The 18,833-nt window shown below is 39.5% G+C and overlaps 1 protein-coding gene across 6 annotated transcripts in view; it reads left to right on the forward strand.

The window, feature by feature from the left end:
• CFAP95 (cilia and flagella associated protein 95) overlaps positions 1-18,833 on the forward strand; it is a 78,599-nt gene that overhangs the window by 38,316 nt on the left and 21,450 nt on the right. For 4 of the 6 annotated variants that reach the window (XM_078436035.2, XM_078436036.2, XM_078436033.2 and 1 more), the window contains exons 4-5: positions 1,282-1,350; positions 1,858-1,935. In XM_078436035.2, the coding sequence (XP_078292161.1) occupies positions 1,282-1,350; positions 1,858-1,935 (147 nt within the window). The remainder of the gene's footprint in view (positions 1-1,281; positions 1,351-1,857; positions 1,936-18,833) is intronic. The other 2 variants (XM_060610095.3, XM_060610094.3) reach the window with 1 other exon arrangement.

Below are 18,833 nucleotides of genomic sequence, written 5' to 3' on the forward strand. Positions count from 1 at the left end.
TGCAGACATGAAAATCTTTTAAAAATCTATCATAAAAATTCCTCCCCAGCTATACCACCCATGCATTTGTAATAATTTTCTTCAGGGTTATACAAGTTATAATTGAAAGGAGGATTCAGAAACTGACCAGTCCCATTAATAACTGGAGCTCCTGATAGAGTATTTTCTCAGGTAAAAATTTTGTCTACTGCCCCCATCACTGTGTCCCTTGCTCACAAAATCAATAGTTGAAGCAGGTACTGGAGCAAGTTGCACTGTGTGCCCACCTCCAGCCAGCTGGTAATCCTGTTCATCCAGGAGCTTCTGTTGACCTAACTATCCTTTCCCTACATTTAACAAGTATATCCCAAATTATAGGTTCTATCAATTTTATTACTATAATTAATACAAAACCACAAGCCTTATCTCAATACCAAGCACCCTTATTTGCTTGATCAGGCCTACTTACAGCCATACTTTTACTACTATCACTCTCCATTTTTTTTAATTTCAATACGTTTTATTTAACGTAACACGTACCAAATATTATCATTTCAGCATGTAATCAATACACACATTATTTTTTTTAATATATGAAATTTATTGTCAAATTGGTTTCCATACAACACCCAGTGCTCATCCCAAAACATGCCCTCTTCAATGCCCTCACCTACCCTTCCCTCCTTCCCTCTCCCCCATCAACCCTCAGTTTGTTCTCAGTTTTTAAGAGTCTCTGATGCTTTGGCTCTCTCCCACTCTAACCTCATTTTTTTTTCCTTTCCCTCCCCCATGGGTTTCTGTTAAGTTTCTCAGGATCCACATAAGAGTGAAAACATATGGTATCTGTCTTTCTCTGTATGGCTTATTTCACTTAGCATCACACTCTCCAGTTCCATCCATGTTGCTACAAAGGGCCATATTTCATTCTTTCTCATTGCCACGTAGTACTCCATTGTGTGTATAAACCACAATTTCTTTATCCATTCATCAGTTGATGGACATTTAGGCTTTTTCCACAATTTGGCTATTGTTGTATCACTCTCCATTTTAGCAGCTTGAATAACTAGATTATTAGCCAACTGCAATCAAAATACTACTTTCTTTGTATGGAACTGTGGGATCACTATATTGACTCCTGACTCTAACGTGACACTGTATGTTAACTACACTAGAATTAAAATAAAAAATAAAAAGGATTTAAAAAATCCAGCCCCAAATAAGTTTTGTATAGCTCTGAAAGTTTATAAAAGTTTATAAATGTCAGTCTGACATATTCTCTAAAAATTATTGTTTTGTTTCCAGGGACACTGGATTGCCTGCTACTGGCTTTGGAGCTCTCTTTACTAGACACCCACCAGATCATCGCAAAATGTTAGTAGTCCCTAAACCTGCTGCAGATTGCACAAAATACTTCTTAATTAATCAGGAGGTTTGTTTGCGGAGGTGAGGGGATGAGGAGTCTACATAGTCAACAAAATACCCTTTACATAGCATTTCACAGACTCCTTTAACAAAAGTATTGTTTTCCCATCAATATGCAAGCACTAGTAATAATAATAATATAGTCAATCCTCATTATTTGCAGATTCTGTATTTGCAAATTCTCCTACTTGCTATAATTTATTCGTAACCCCCAAATCAATCAATGCTCAGGGTGCTGTTGCAGTCATTCACGGATCTGCACAGAAAGGCAAAAAAAAATTGAGCCAACCAGTGTGCACGTTCCCAGCTGACCTGGAGGAAAGTAGAACTGTATCTTCCCATTTTGGCTCTTGTACTGTACCCGAGTGTCCTTCTCACAGTCTTTTACTGCAGTTACTTTTGCCTTTTTGCGTGTGCCTTTTGTTGGTGATTTTGCTATTTGAAATGGCTTGCAAGTGCAATGTTAAAGTGCTGTCTTGTGTTCCAAGCACAAGAGGACTGTGATGTGACTTATGGAGAAAACATGTGCATTAGGTAAGTTTCCTTCAGGCATGAGTTATGGTGCTGTTGGCCATGTTCAATGTTAATGAATTAACAGTGCATATTAAATAAAGTGACTTTAAATAGAAACACAGATAAAACCAGGACATGTACTAATTGGGTGATGAAAATATTGTGGCCAGAGGCTCTCAGGAACCTAACCCTGTGTTTCCCCTAGAGCAACAGTTCAGGGTTTGCTAATTCAGTGTTTGCGGTGACTTTATAGAACATTACTATGAGTTATGAGCTTGGACTATAGAGCAAGAGACTGCTAATTTTTACTGATAAAAGAAATATATTTATTTTGGGGAGGCATGACTTGTTACTACAGAAAATGAATTTATCTTCCACTCATCTTTGTAAACAAGACAAACTTTCATAATTTCTGTAATGACGTATAGATAAGTGATACGGAAATATAGGTACTTACAAGCTCTATAAAATTCTAAGTATTGAATTGTGCGCTGTGTGGACATGGGGACATGTCATCATTACCAGCAATTTAGATGTTTTTGCTTCCTGTGACAACTGTCTGGCATTAGAACTAAGCTACTTTGCAGTCTGTCTGGGCTTGAGGTGGGAAATGTCCTAAATGACAATGCCCCACACCCCATTTCACAGTCACTTGAAATTCTGGCCAGGTGTTCTACCATGCAGGTTCTAACCTTGATTGCTGCAGTGGGGCTGGCCTGGCCTGTGTCTCCCACAGGCTGCTGTAGCATATCTAAGTGAGCTGGAAGGCCCACAGGGAGTATTTCCAAATGATCCCTGAGGAGGGTGGACTTCTGGCTTCCATGACGATGATGAGCTAAAAAAAAAAATCCCACTGGCTCCCTTCCTTGCACTGAAATCTGGAAATTCTAGCAACAACATGGAAAGGCAGAATGAATCCAGAGGCAGACTTTGACAACTGTATCAAAACGTTGAGAAACTCTAAAGAAAATGATGGGTTAGAGGAAGAGAGGGCTGGGAGATGGAGTAGGGGAGGAGGAGAAGAGAGAAGGCAAAGGCTGAAGTCTCTAGATGGAGTCTTGAGCCAGACCAGGATGCAAGCAGTGTTCTCGGTGGGCCAGGCTTATGCAGGAGCTCAAAGAGTCTTGTCTATTGTGTTTGCAAACCTGGAGTATAAGCTCAAAGTTGGATTTTTCTGCACTGGCTTTGTCTACTATTTTTAGTCCAGGACAGAAAAGGAGACACCAGGGCTCTACATACTAGATGATTTGATACCAACAATCTACCTCCCTGAAATCACTCTGATCTCAGCATTGAAATCTGTAATTCCAGCCACAGATGGCCAGTAGACCCCTGAGTTGTCTCCTCCAACTCCAGTTCGAGAAAGCAATCTTGGATATGGAGGAACGAGGCAGTGCATGTAAAGGAGGAAGAAATGCCAGGGAGAAAAAGCACCGTTAAGCCCAGAGAGCGGTAGCAGTGGTGCTCAACCCACATCACCCTCACTCACAGTGAAGACACGAGCTAGGCCTCCCTTTTCAATGGGCCACCTTTGTGGTCATCAAAGCAGAGGCATCTGGTAGTCTCAGGAATAATACAGACAAAGTTCTAGTTAAAAAATATCATGACACATCTAAAGAATAAAAAGCATCATGAAGAATGACAAGACATAGGTGACTTATACCAGAGGAAGCAGACCTGGTGGAACAAATGGAACGGGAATTTAAAGCTTTATTACTTGGGGAAATAAACAGTTGCAAACATAAGACAAAATAATAAAAATCAATTTGACGTTAACTTTCCAACAGCAACACTGGATGCAAACCCATAACATTGAAATGTTGAAGGAAAAGAATTTTGAACCTAGAACTATTTTTTTTTTATTTTTCATTTTTTTTAACGTTTATTTATTTTTGAGACAGAGAGAGACAGAGCATGAACGGGGGAGGGGCAGAGAGAGAGGGAGACACAGAATTGGAAACAGGCTCCAGGCTCTGAGCCATCTGCCCAGAGCCTGACGCGGGGCTCGAACTCACAGACCACGAGATCGTGACCTGAGCCGAAGTCGGACGCTTAACCGACTGAGCCACCCAGGCACCCCGAACCTAGAACTATTTAAATGGGAGGGTCAGACAAAGATATCTTCAGACACAAGGACTGGTTGCAGACTTACCATCCTGCCATGAGTAACTATAGAACCGGGCAAAATATAGTAGGCAACTGTCATCAAGTGTTGGGTAGCAACTGTGTGTCTCTGTGCTCCTTGAGATGGGGGTGAGGGCGTCTCATTCTCCCTGACTTACTCTCTGAGGACATGTCTTCCAGCTGTGATGCAGGCAGGTGAGCCCAACTGCAGAGCAATATTCCTGTTGAGTTAGGAAGCAGGAATAGGATTTTAGAGCTTCTGAATGTGACTCAAATTTGTAGGACCAGGGTGTCAGAGAGAAGGAAGTTGTGTGTGGAGGTGGGAACAGGAGTCCACATCGGGTTCCCTTGGGTCTCAGTCAAGTATGCGGCCCTGCACGCACTATGGAAATAATAGACACCCCTGGTGTTAAAAAATCAAATAGAACTGTCTGTAGTGTATTCTGAAATTTTACAGTGATGCTTCATCCTACCTGGTAATCTCATGCAGCGGGTTCCACCGCTACATCACCTGCCTTCAAATCTTGGCCCTGCCCACTTACTAGCTGTGTGATCTTGGGCAAGTTGCTTAGCTATTTCAGTTTCTTCATTTGTAAAATGAGGATGATAATTATAAAGGTGTCCATGTTCTAGGGTTGCAGTGATGATTAAACAAGTTAATATACATAAGATAATTAGAAAAGTAATTGATGTGTATGTGGTAAGTGCTGTGCAAGTCTGCTGGGCTAGACACGCAGCAACCTGAGTCTAGAAACTCTATCAATTCAGGGAAATGTTCTTAATTTATTTCATTGATGATTTATACCTTCCATTTTCTCTGTTCTTTCTTTTTGGAAATCCTTTATTTGGGTGTTGAATTGCTTGGCCTGGTCCTCTACTTTTCTTGTCTTTCTGTTTTATTTTTTTCTTTACTATCTTCTCTCTGTTTCTTCGACCCTACTATTGAGTTGTTTTTTGTTTGTTTGTTTAAATCCTTCTGTTTTTATTGGATCCTTTTTTTTTTATTTCATGACTATAATATCTTATCTATCTGGGGATGTTAATGATATAGTTTGTTTTTCTTAAATTTTCTTCTCCATGCATAGTCTCTATTTCATGTAAAATGCTTTTTTTGTTTCTGTTTGGGTTTTGTTTGTATGGTATCTATCTATGCTGGAGGCTTTCTTGAGGGGTCTGGTAATCAATCCTTGCTTTTCTGCTCATGATTAAGAGCCTGTGAGTGAAACTTACTGTCTTGGAGTTTTACTGGAAGGATCTAGGTGGGTCTTCCCTCCCCCCCACCCCCCAGAAGCCCTGGTGTCAGTATTTTAGTCTTTCCTCTTGGGCTGGTCAGATTCCCAGAGAAATCTCCCTTATTTGACCCTCTGAAGGGTGAAGGGTTGGCACCTGTGTTCTTGGAGTGAGCAGAGCGTTTTGCTGGGACATCAATATTAATCCTTCATTATGTATGGTCACTGAACCATGTTGTTGATCAATGACTTTCTCTTTCACCCTTTAAAAATGTATTTTTTTAATCTTTATTCACCTTTGAGAGAGAGAGAGAGAGAGAGAGAGAGAGAGAGAGAGAGAGAGAGACAGACAGACAGACAGCACAAGCAGGGGAGGGGCAGAGAGAGAGGGAGACACAGAATCCGAAGCAGACTCCAGGTTCCGAGCTGTCAGCACAGAGCTGATCACGGGACTCGAATCCATGAACCGTGAGATCATGACCTGAGCCTGAAGTCGGACGCTGAACTGACCAAGGCCCCCAGGCATCCCTCTTTTACCTTTTCTAGTGAATAAATTTCTAGTTCCTGCTGGAAGAGAGAAGGGGCAGTACCCAGCAGTGGAGAGTGACAGAGACCTGCGGCTCTAGCTGCTTCTCCAGCAGCTCCAGCCCAATTGTCCTTTGCTGCTTCGGGACTTACTCAGCTTTCTGTTAAGTCACACACCACTTGTTTGTTCCTCTTCTCCAAGCTTCCAAAACTTGTTTCTCAGGTCCTTTTTCCTGTTCTTCATATCCTTGTGGGTTTATTTTTTTTAAAGTCTCTTTCATATGATTTTAGTGCAGCTTTTTGGAGAAGCAAAATGCAATGTGTACAGTTAATCTTAACTCTGAAGTTGTAAAGTCTCATCTGAAATGTCACCTCCTCCAAAGGACCCTCCCTTCCTACTGTCACCCCAGCCCCCACGACTTGGTAGGTCCCTTGTGGGTGTCCATGGCACTGTGTGCTGCTTTTATCCTAACACTATACTCATCTTAGTTGCAATTACTTGCATCCCTGTTTGTCTTTCTTGCTAAACTTGCTCTAAAGGGCAAGACCATGACAACTCCATCCCCCGTGGCTACCAGAGAGCTTGACCTATAGCAGCTGCATAGTAATCATTTCTTGAATGAATAGATTATTTCTGGTGTTGAACAGAAAATTCTTACAGAGGAGAGGTATTGCTCTTTCCTATCTTATTTGATTTAGGGCTTCAAGGCTTGTAGAACCAAAAGTTCTCAGTTCTATTTTGGTAAATGCATTGGAAGACATAGTCTTTTAGAAAAATCGGTCCTTCTTAGTTGGAATTGCTGAATTACTTGTTTGTCTTATTTGATTATCAGCAAGGAAATAAATACATGAGTACCTTCAACTGTCCTTCACTAATTCCATATGTAATTCCTTCTATCGGTTAATGTACGCTAATTATACGATATTCCATACCATAGGATGCTGTGGTTTTTTAGAGTCTGCTTTCTTTAATATTAAATATTCTTTTGCTTCTTACCAACTGTACAGCTGTGGAAGTTAAATGTCAACTTTAAAAGGCAATGAATAAGAATGAGTTTGCTCAATGGACCAAAGTAATGTGCTTCAACTTATAAAAGAAAGGCTGTAATCATAATGTAAATTTAAACTTCCAGTTACCTCTTAACAAAAATCAGAATGTAGGTATAGTTTTGTTGTTAAGGGGACATTAGCTAGATGCATTTATTTTAATTTTTAGATAACATTCATTATATTTTGATGGCACTTGACAGTCCTTTCTTTTCTTAAAAAATGTTGGGGTGCCTGGGTGGCTCAGTCAGTTAAGCATCCGACTTCAGCTCAGGTCATAATCTCACAGTCCGTGAGTTCAAGCCCCGCGTCGGGCTCTGTGCTGACAGCTCAGAGCCTGGAGCCTGCTTCTGATTCTGTGTCTCCCTCTCTCTCTGCCCTTCTCCTGCTCATGCTCTGTCTCTCTCTGTCTCAAAAATAAATAAAAACATTAAAAAAAATTAAAAAAATGTTTATTTATTTATTTTGAGCGAGAGAGAGAGAGAGAGAGAGAGAGAGAAGGCATGTGCACGGGGCTGGGGGGGTACAGGCAGAGAGAGAGAGAGAGAGAGAGAGAGAGAGAATCCCAAGCAGGCTCCCCACTGTAGCAAAGAGCCTGGTGTGGGGCTCAATCCCACGTATGGTGAGATCATGACCTGAGGGAGACCAAGAGTCAAACACTTAACTGACTGGGCCACCTGGGCACCCAACAGTCTGTTTCTTTTCTCACAACTCAACTGATAGCCAACCTACTTTATTTTGGACTAATATCAAGAAGACACAACACTTTTCCTCCTTAAACTGGCAGCAAACATCTCTGGAACATATTGGAAATCAGAAGGACTACAGTGTTTGGACACCACTTATCACTCCTGGCCTTACCTAGAGAAAAGGACTCTGTGGATAACTCCTCCCACATATGTCACAGACTGAGATAAATTTTTAAAAATTATAATGTAGGGGGAAGTAAGGTTGAGACTAAAAGCAATATCAATGACTTAACTTTAAAAGTGAGGATTTATATACATTGAGGCTGGATTGAGCTTGTCTAGAAGTAGAGTTATTGTTTCTCTTGAAAGCTGGTTACATTTCTATCAGTGAGTTTCCAAGGAATTCACCCTGACCAGTAACAGCAGGGGTGAGAGTCAGGGAGGCCCAAAGACCACAGCCACCGACAGTGCTCTTCTGATCTCAGATGGGCACAGTTGCATGGCTAGGAGGTCTCTGACACATACTCCTTTTACTACATGGGTAGAGACATTAAAGGCATAGCAAAGTAATGAGAGACACATTTCCTTCAAGGCAGATAGGAAAAGTGGATAAGAACCTGAATATAATTAGTAAACTAAGATATTCTTTGCCCTCCCATCTTGTTCTCACGAATTCAAGTTCTCGAGAACTTATACGTAATTTGGAAGCTCTTCATGAGGCATGGAAAGCTAGTTCACTGATTATCAGAAGGCCCTTAGATATGTGATGATCTATACAAAATCATTTTATTATTTGTCTGTTGTAACAGATAGTTGTAGCTGACTCATTCTAAGAAGTAAGGTTTTCCATGTATAATATTTGGACGGCATCTGTGACCAGTAAGCAAGCAACCAACCAGAAACCAAAACAACAGAACAAATGAAACAAACAACAACAAAAGCTGTATCAAGCAGATTCAATTTTGCAAATGAGATTTAGTATAAATATAGTTTTAAGATCTTTTTCTCAGAAGCCCTTAACTTAAATATGCATATTAACCATGCATGGTCCTGGGATAATGGTTCACAGGAGGAGCTAATTTTTTTTGACAGTGAAAGCCAACTCTGGCATAGAATATGCACTGGGTGAGAAGCATACGCATGGGAGCCTGTGTCAGTTTGAGGGCAGCCCAGAAGTACTGACTATCTGCTGGAGGATGGAGAAGTATGAAAGGTAGACCTCTTACAAGGACAGCAGTTACTACTGCATCCTGCCATTTTTACCAAATTTCATTGTATCCCGGTGCTAGTGATTAGTGTATATTGTCAAAATTTTATAATAAATGTGTCTTGTTTCCAGAAGTCATCCAAACACTATGTGATCCACATGACTGGAGAAGAAAGAAATTAATAATGTTTTGGATCACTGGGTAGCTTTTTGGAGATAGTTGTTTTTCAGAAAAGGCATGGTATGGAGAGATAGGAGACATGGTTCTACTTCTGGGCCTGCACTAAACCTGCTGTATGACCTTGTGCTGGCTAATAAGCCTCTCTGGGTTCCAGTTGTTTCCATCTATAAAATGAAGAGATTGAACCAAATGATCTGTAAAGTCCTTTCCTGTTCTAAAATTTTATGGTTCTAAGGAGAAAGGCATCTGTAGTCTCATAAATGGACAAGTTAAATCAGGCCAAAAAGTAGTTCAGGCAGTTAAGTGCTCATTGTTGGCATAGAGCACTTATCCATATGTGTGTGGAGCGATTACTTCCCAGTAACCATAGTGAGCTTAGGCCGCAGCTTAAACTCTTTCAATTTATTTCTCTCACTGGGGCATTTAGCATCTGTAAAACCTTTGGCACTCTTCAGAAGAAAGGGACTGAATATGAATAGTAAGAGGTGTTATTTTGTTTCTTCCTTTTCTCAAACTCCAAGGCAAGGCATTTGCTTTTTTTTTCCTACTCAGGCATTTATGTGGTGGCTTGTCTCTTGGTAAAATGCCACCCAGTTGGTGAACATTTTTCCAGAAGGAAAAAAAGTTTTAAAAAATGCCTGTGATGAAGGTGATGAGGGTAACAACAAAAAATGTGAAGAGGAGAATGATGTTGTGGAATGACCATACAGTAGGAGTGAGACAGACCAGAATCCCATTCTTGATTCCCCATCTTACTCATTGGAGGACCTTTTGCTTCCCATGCAATGTAATGTGGCCAGGCTGTGTGCTAATGGGGTGATTTTCCTCCCTGCTCCCACCTCCCTCAAGCCCATGTGTTGGTCATATGACCCGTATGGCCAATCAGAAAGCATTCTAGGATTATAATTGAAGTTTTGGGCAAGATGCCCTAACATTTTCCAGGTAGCAAGTTACAGAGGGCATCTTGCTGTGGGGCGAGCATCTCTCTGTAAATGAAGCTAAGCAGAGGTGTGGAAAAAGACTGTTCTGATGGTATTCTTTTTATATGTGCTGGTATTTTCCTTCTTTTTTTTTTTTTCTTGAGTTTGAGCTAGGTTTCTATAACTTATAACTTTAAGTAATACAACTGATAGCAAATACTTATATGGTATGTATTATGTGTCAGGCACCATTCTGATGTTGCTAACTCATTTACTTCCTACAAAACTCATACGACTTGGTTCCATCTACATTATCTGCATTCTATGGTGGGAAAAACAAAAGCAAAGAGAAGTCAAGTAACATGTTCAAACTTTCAGAGCAATCAAGTGATGAGTCAGGATTTGGACTGAGATTGTCTAAGGCCAAAGCTCATGGTCTTAGCCACTCTTCTCTTCTGCCTCTTTGAATGCTAGGCCAACTAAGAGAACTCTGAACATGGAGATGTTATTTGCTCCACTTAGGCAAGGCCCAGGTCTTGAGCACCAAGCCATTTAAAGGAAATACTGGTGAAAGGTTCTTTATCTCTTGAAATTTCTAGATTCAGTTTTTTCATTTTTCAAATAATATGGCTACTGGTTCCTAAGACATACCTTGGATTTGGTTTGGAAGTTTCCCCCTGTGAAGCAGAAACCTGCCTGAGCTCATCTCACTCACCTGGGATGCCTGGAATGGTGGCTTGGCTAGTGCTGAATGGTAATGGCTTTTATAGTTGGTCAAATTTGCTGAAATGATTTCAGAGTCAACCTAAATGCTATTGCTCTTTGTGCTACTCCTGCATATAGGGTATCTGCCGTTACCTGACATACATTGAAACCAAACAGCTAAGTAGGTGGGACACTTCCCCATTTGTTAATATTTGGGGGTATGGCTCAGGTCCTGACGTGGCTTGTGTGCCTTGGCACAGGAGTGTTTTAATGGTGGATAGCAATGACCTACTTTATTGCTATCCTTTCAGGGTAATTCATAAAATTTGATAAGAAAATTTATGTGAAAGCACCCGGTATAGTGCTTGTTAGATCCAAAGTTTTGGCATCATAGTGGATTCATGGCTGACTCAGACCATACCTGTCTGTATTGTATCTAACTTCATTAGAATAGCCATTTACACTACACTACACCTACCAAATTAAAGTTCAAGTTTATTTGCATACCCAGGTGTGCTCAGTGAGGCCCTCAAGATAAAATTATGAAGACAGCTTTATTCAATTTACTTATTTGGTCTCTAGTCCCCAGAAACAATCCCTTCCCTCTCTGTGCATGCATGCCACAGCTCCCATCAAGAGACAGAGGTCATTTTCCTGTCTTATGAATCTGGGCTGGCCTTGTGACTCATTTTGATCAATGGAATGTAGCAGAAGTGATGCTCTGGGACATCAAAGAGCAGACCTTATGAGACTGGTAGTTTCTACTTTCTGATTCTTGGCCTCTAGCCAACATGCTGTGAGAAGCCCAAGACACATGGAAGAGAACCAAGGCATCTGTTGACAGCTCCAACTAAGCTCCCAGACAACAGACAAAACCAACTGCCAGGCATGAGAATGAGCTATCTTGGATCTTTCCATCCATTCAAGTACCTGGATGACTGTAGGTCTCATTAACATCACATGGACCAAAACACTACACAGCTGAGCCCAGTCATCCCACAGAATAATCAGAGATAATAAAATAGTTGTTATTTTAAGCCGCTAACTTATATGCCATAGTAGTAGATAACTGAAGTAAGCTTCATGTCTCTAACTACCATGATTATATGGCTGCTTCTACCTTTATTTGGCCTACAGGTGAATTTGTGCCATTGCTAGTCCATTGGGAATACAAGCAGTTCAAATTTTGGGATTGATGAGGTCATGAAACAAATGAGTGGCAAAGATTTTCAAAATGTTAATATTATGGAATTTATATTTAATCCTGACATTTCCTTTTATTCCACATAATGGTGAGACTGCATTACTAGTATTTCTCTTTATAATATTGGAAATTTATGTGGTTGTCATAATGCTATAATTACTTGAAGTCTTCAGTGAGTCTCAGTGGATAGTACTATACTATGCATCTTTGAGCCATAGAAGTGGTTTCATAGGAACAAGAATTTTACAGCATTATGGAAATCTTTGCTGCTATCTGTGTTTAATTTGATTCTATATTTAGCACTTTCATAGTTAAATTATTACCTTAATAGATAAGGCTTACATTGCCCTTCAAAATGGCTTGCAAAAATTATTAGTCCTGAGGAAATTATGTTTGTTCCACATATCTGAATTCATCCTTTCGACATAATGAGTGGCTACCATGAATTAGGAACAATTAGGTATTAGGAATATAGAGACAAAAGACACCCATTCCTGAAGTAGCTCACTGTCTAATACATGAGACAGAAAAATCACCAATCAGTACTCATGTATCAGTAAGGAATACCCTTGGCTGAAAGTAACAGAAAACCTCACTAGTATTAACTTGAATAATTAAGGAATTTGGCCATGAAATATAAGGGAGTTAAGACTGGAATGTCACCGGGGCACCTGGGTGGCTCAGTCGGTTAAGCATGGTCTCACAGTTTGTGGGATCGAGCCCCACGATGGGCTGAGCATGGAGTCTGCTTGGAATTTTCTCTCTGCCTCTCCCCCACATGCATGCTCTCTCTGTCCCTCCCTCTCTCTCGAAAATAAATTAACTTAAAAGAAAAGACTGGTATAGCAGCTACATGATGTCATCAATGATGCAGGGCATTTTTGTCTTTCTTCTCTACAAGTTTTGCAGGAAGCTTTCATCCTCATAGTATCAGGAGGGTTGCTGTGCCTCCCAACATCATCAATCTGTTCTAGAAAGGAAGAAATGGGAAAGTGAAGAGGTAAAGGGAAACCCCCTCAGAGCCATCATTCTTCATCTACTAGATGGCCACCCTTGGCTACAAGAGTCTTCTAAGTAGGGAAAGACACACAAGAAGGGAGGCTGGAATAATTGTTGAATAACCAACCTACACATTGCAACATGCTAGGGTGAACAGACAATGCAAGAGGAGAACATAACTCAGATTTGGAAGGTTAGAAAAGGCTTCCAGGTAGATGTGAAACCTAAGCTGAGTCATGAAGTTTGAGCTAGAGTCAGCCAGATCAACAGGAGAGAAGGGCACCCTAGACAGGGATTTAGGGCAGGGGATAATGGTACCTGTGATGGGCATGTCTTGGTTCATAGAGTACAAGTTTTCAGTGATAGCATCCAAAGTTGGAGAAAGATGTTGGGGACAAAGTAGGTAGGGCCTGAAAGCTATGTTAAAGAATTTGAACTTTGGGGCGCCTGGGTGGCTCGGTCGGTTAAGCGTCCGACTTTGGCTCGGGTCATGATCTCACAGTCCGTGAGTTCGAGCCCCACGTCGGGCTCTGTGCTGACAGCTCAGAGCCTGGAGCCTGTTTCAGTTCTGTGTCTCCCTCTCTCTCTGCCCCTCTCCTGTTCATGCTCTGTCTCTCTCTGTCTCAAAAATAAATAAACATTTAAAAAAATTTTAAAAAAAGAATTTGAACTTTATCATGAAGGCAAGAGTGAAAGGTTTTCAAGTATGGGTAGAAATGATCAGATTTGTGTTTAAAAAGCAGAAGACAGATTGTAGGTGACTGGACTGCATTGAGAAGGCTATTGAACTAACCAAGGCAAAAGATGATAAGGTCCTGACCTCTAGTAATAGTGGTGTGGAGGATAAGATTTCATATTTTAGATATATTAAGAGAGAGGAATAGACATTTACTTGGTAACTGATTAGTTATAAGGGTAGAGAAGACTCAAGGTTGATTCCCAGGCTTCTGGCTTAGGCACCTGGGGGTTAATGGGGCCATTCACTGAGGCAGTGAAGGTAAGAGGAAGAGAAAATGCCAGATAGCAGGTGGATAGTTGACACTGGAGCATGATCGAGGTCAGTGACCCAGATTCAGTTGCAAATATAAGTGTCCTAACTAGTTCCTCTGCCTCCAGTCTTGTCCCTTTCAATCCATTCAGCAGCTTGAATATTTCAAATAAAATGCAAAGAGAACCATGTTCTTCCACTCTCTAATTAGTATCCTTGCAGTATCGCTTTTTCTTCTTGTGTCAATGAGCACATATTGTGTGTCTGGCACTGAGCTGAGGGCTTTATATGCCTTATTTCATTTAATTCTCATTATTTGAGATAGACACTGCAGCTATCTCCATTAAAAAAGGGGCTCAGAGAGGTAAAATAACTTCCCCAAATTTCCTTAACCTAGGAAGCACCAGAGCTGGGTTTTAAACTCAGGTCTGGTCTGTCTGACTGCAGAGTTTGTGTCCTTAACCACTATAGTACATTGCTTTTCATGCTTAATTGTGTAGAGTGCTCCATTTCCTTCAAAGTATTTCACATGCATTATCCACTGCTAACATTTATACAAGGTCATATGAGTCTGTATTTTCTTAATTGTATAAACAAGGAAATCAAAGCACAGAGATAATCAAAGAATCCAATTTTCCATTAATTAATCTATCTGTCTAGTCTCTAAGTATTTATGGAAGAGATACTAATGGGGGTAAATAAGATGTAGAGGGTTTAAATGGCTTGCTCAAGACCCCAAGACCACTTGATAGTCAAGAAGACACTAGAATCTCTGGGTTTATAAGTCTGTGTTCTTGACAGAAGGAGAGAACTGCTTCCAAACTGCTAGGAAACTTAGCAAGGGCTTGGCTTGGATCAGGAATAAAAGCAGATTCAAATTGTCTGCCATTTCATCTGTTCTTTCCACCTCTTGCCCTCTAGCTTCTTTGAGATTGATTTGTAGGATGGACCTAGAGAGTATAATGCTAAGTGAAGTAAGTCAGAGAAGGACAAATATGGTATGATTTCATTCATAGGTGGAATTTAAGAAACAAAACAAATGAATAAACAAAGAAAAAAGAGACTAACAAAAAAACCCAGCTCTTAAATACAAAGAACTAACGAGTGGTTGCCATAGGGGAGGTGGGTGGGAGGATGAGTGAAATAGATAAACAGGATTAAGAGCACACTTACCTTGATGAGCACTGAGTAATGTATGGAATCGTTGAATCATTATATCGGACACCTGAAACTAACATAACACTATGCTAATGATTTAAAAAAAGAGGGAGTAAACAAAGGTAGAAAAAGATAAGGGCCCCCTAAAATAGAAAATCCTTCAATGAGAGCAGAGGCAGTTATCTCCAGGACTAAGGCTCGCCAATGAGCCAGCTGTGTCACAGGTTGGGCGAAGAATCTCCTGAGACCAGAGCAGAACAGAAGTCTCCAAGAGAAATTTTTGCAAGAAGTAAAATTAACTGAACATATTGAGATGAGAATTACACAGCTGGGGAAGTTTGAGAGTAAATAAGTGGTAGATTAAAAAAGGGGGAGGGCAGCATTCAGCAGATGTGGAAGAACTATCAGATTTGCTCTGTGTAGCTTCACTCCTTAGGTAGATCCGAGATTAAAAAAGAATGATGATTTCTGTTAAGAATGAGACAGAACTTCCCAGAGTGGTTGTAACCTCCCCTTCCATCCTAGCACATGGAGTCTAGTAGAATCCATTGCCATGGGCCTCTCCTTGTCCTAAATAACAGATGCTGCTTCTAATGCTGCCGGAAATGGGATTAATTCCAAATTAATTCTCTGCTTTTTTGAGTCACTTACTCAGATTCAGACTCTTAGGTGGGACTGTCTGATTTGCTGAGTAGATAGATGTCACATGCTCTTGTTCTGGTTGCTGGGAAGCTGGGTAAAATATCTGCTTGTCCTCCAGACAAAACAGAAAAGAAGTGGTTGACCTTTAAATTTCTTCCAGGTTTAAGAAATTGTGATTCCCTGGGTTTTGGTATTTCATCTTGTCAGATTTACACATGTTACCATAGAGGTTGGTGTAGTTGTAGGCATTTTAACTAATATCATGGCTTTAATAAAAACTTCAATATCAGACTTCTTTTCCTTTTTCATCTTGCAGAACACCTTTAGCAGTTCTCTACCTTACAACCATTAAAGGTTGAAGAGGGCTTGTGTGGCAAACTGTGGGTGGTGCTGGGTGAAAGCCAGCTGTCCACTTTCCAAACGTTCTTACAGCATGGCATTATGTTGGTAAATTTATCAGCATCTTGTCTTCAGTTTTACATGTCCAGAAAGACAATTTTATCTGTGCTTCAGAATTTATCTGACTCATGAAGATTGACTTATGCTCATTAAACTCACAAGAAAAGCCATTATTCTAATTAGTTAATTTATAATGGGAAATAAAATGTTCAAGCATACCAGTCATGTCAGCCTTAACAAAAGGATTCTCTTGGAAAAAAAAAAAGATAGGAAGGCAACGTATAATCAGAGTGTTGTTCAGAGTGTGTGAGTTATAAGATTACAATAATCAATGGCCTCAGATTCTGACTACCGGATTATAGTGGGACTCTTTCAGTTGTAAGTAAAAATTGCACAACTAAAATGACCTTGAGTCAAAAGGAGAGTTTATTATAGGAGTTTGAATTACCAGATGGAACTCTGGGAAAGTCCTTGGAAGAGTTGGGCTTCCAAGACTACTGGAATTAGAACCAGGATTCTCTCCCTGTTGGCTTCCTTTTCTCCTTCTGAGGGGAGGTACTTTACATCCCATGGTTCTTATCACAGAAGAGGGACTGACTCTTTCCCATTCATCTCTAGTAAGAAATTCCATGGCAGAGCCCTGATGGAATCTGAACTAGGAGCTGATGTTTAGACCTATCAGTTGTGGGTAGTTATGGAGTGGTAGAGCAGGGACATGTGGCACAAGGCTGGCTTGAGGTGATTCCAGACAATGAGCTAAAGTCACTGTTAGCTGTCATAATCAGACTGGAACACTGACATTAATGTATTGCAGCTCTGCTCCCAGAACCTTCCAGAGAGGTCTATTTATGAGCCAGGACACCTCTTCCTTGTGCCCAGAACACATGCCTCCCTTAGTTTCCTCATCTCTTGCTTTCTTGAGTTTCTCTGAAGACCATTTCTCTTCTAAGGGATTTATTCTTTCATTATATTCTTTATTTGGCTATAGCCTTCAGCTGATATCGAAGAGGAAGATCTATGGTTTTATTTTCAAACGACCATCTTGTTTCAAATTGGACAAAATATATCACTTCAAGATTGTTGCCCTGTTTTTCAGATTGAAATGCTTGGGGGAGGTGGGTGATCACAAAGAGTTTATAGCTGACTGACTGAAATTCATCATTCACTATTATAAAAGTTTCCATTTTGTTGAGCCACATTGCATTTTCAAAAGATAACTGAATATTTTAACCCTCCACCTTTATTTACTTTGAGTTTTGTAGTAAATCTCTATCTTTTTATATTCTAATTTTATTTTAATTGCTTTATTCATTTAATTCATATTTCTCAGTGCCTACCTTGTATCAGACTCTGTGCTGGGAGGTGATAATAAAGAAAGAGAGAAGGACCTGAGCTTGGTAGAATGGGTTTCTGCCCATTAAGTGCTTTAAGTGGGTTGAGAGATGCGCAAAGCTGCTTTGCGAGGTTGGCCTGCCCAAAGCATCACTCTATTTGACTGATAATTGTATCATTTGAGTTGTAACTTTGGATGAGGATGGGGTAGAGAAATAAGTTCACCATCATCTATTAACACTTAAACATTTTAAGATTATGTAATATTTCCATTTAAATACTCTTCAGACATCCATCTACTTATTTCCTAGTTATAATGTAAGTTGATATCTTTGCCATGTTTGCTTCTTATTTTTTTAAAAAAGACCATTTATCATGACTTATAGAGTAACTCAATATATTCACCATATTGATGGACATTAGCTTCCAGTTTTTCACTGTTACAAATAAGGCTGCATTGAATATTATGTATGTCTTCTTGAGTATATGTGCAAGGATTTCTTAATACTTAGAAATATAATTGCTAGTTAAGATATATGCACCTTCATTTCTGTAAGATATTGCCACTAGTAATGTATGAACATGCTCGTACTTTCATATCCTTACAAACAATGTAGAGATTTTTTAATTTTTACCAAATGGATATTAAATGGTAACTTACTGTTTTACTTTGCATTTCACTGCTGAATTTAAGACTGAATATTAAGCCTGAATTTGTTTTCAAATATTAATAGCCATTTTGTTTTCCTCTACTGTGAAGAATTTATAGTCTTAGTCCATTTTTCTATAGGATACTGTCTTTTATTGATTTCTAAGATTTTTTTATTTATTCTGGATATTGATATTATTTGAGTTAATTTTTCAGTAAATATCTTCTTGTCTATGAATTCTCTTGTAACACTGTTTATGGTGTCTTTTGAGTGATAGAAAATTCAAATTATAATTTAATCAAGAATTATATATAAAATGTCAGATTGTAAACCTTTTAGAAATTATACATACACACATATGTATATGTAACATATATTGAATAGTCACCTATAAATAAAGGGGTTGTTTTATGTCCTTCAGCAGATTTAAAAATTTTTGTCATAAATGTTTTTTAAATCTGTTAGATGCATTCCTATAGGAAAATTAGAGATTTTATTGCAGTTATAAATGAGATATTTCGACTTTAATTATGCTTTCTAATTTCTTGTTGTTGGTGTATGGGTATGCTATTTTTGTATATTGATCTTGTATCCAACAACCTCCCTGAAACTTGCCTGTTGTTATGATTTGTAGATTCTCTTGGATTTTTAAAATGTACATAATCTTATATGTGGAAAATAAGAATTTTGTTTCTTTTATTCCAGTTATTATACTCACACTTCTTTTCCTTGCTTTGCTGTGTTTTCTAGAATCTCCAATTCATAGAATAGAATCCAGAATTTGTGCCTATTTGGGAATGTTTATAGAAAAGGGTTTCATCGGCTTAGTCTTTATTTTGATTTACTGTTTTCTTCTCATAGTGATGTTGCACTACTCTGTTTATCATATGTTGAATTTTCCTGGAAGATCAGCAATCGGG

The sequence above is a fragment of the Panthera onca genome, chromosome D4 (assembly GCF_046562875.1).
Source record: "Panthera onca isolate mPanOnc1 chromosome D4, mPanOnc1 haplotype 2, whole genome shotgun sequence".
Classification (NCBI taxonomy): Eukaryota; Metazoa; Chordata; class Mammalia; order Carnivora; family Felidae; genus Panthera; species Panthera onca.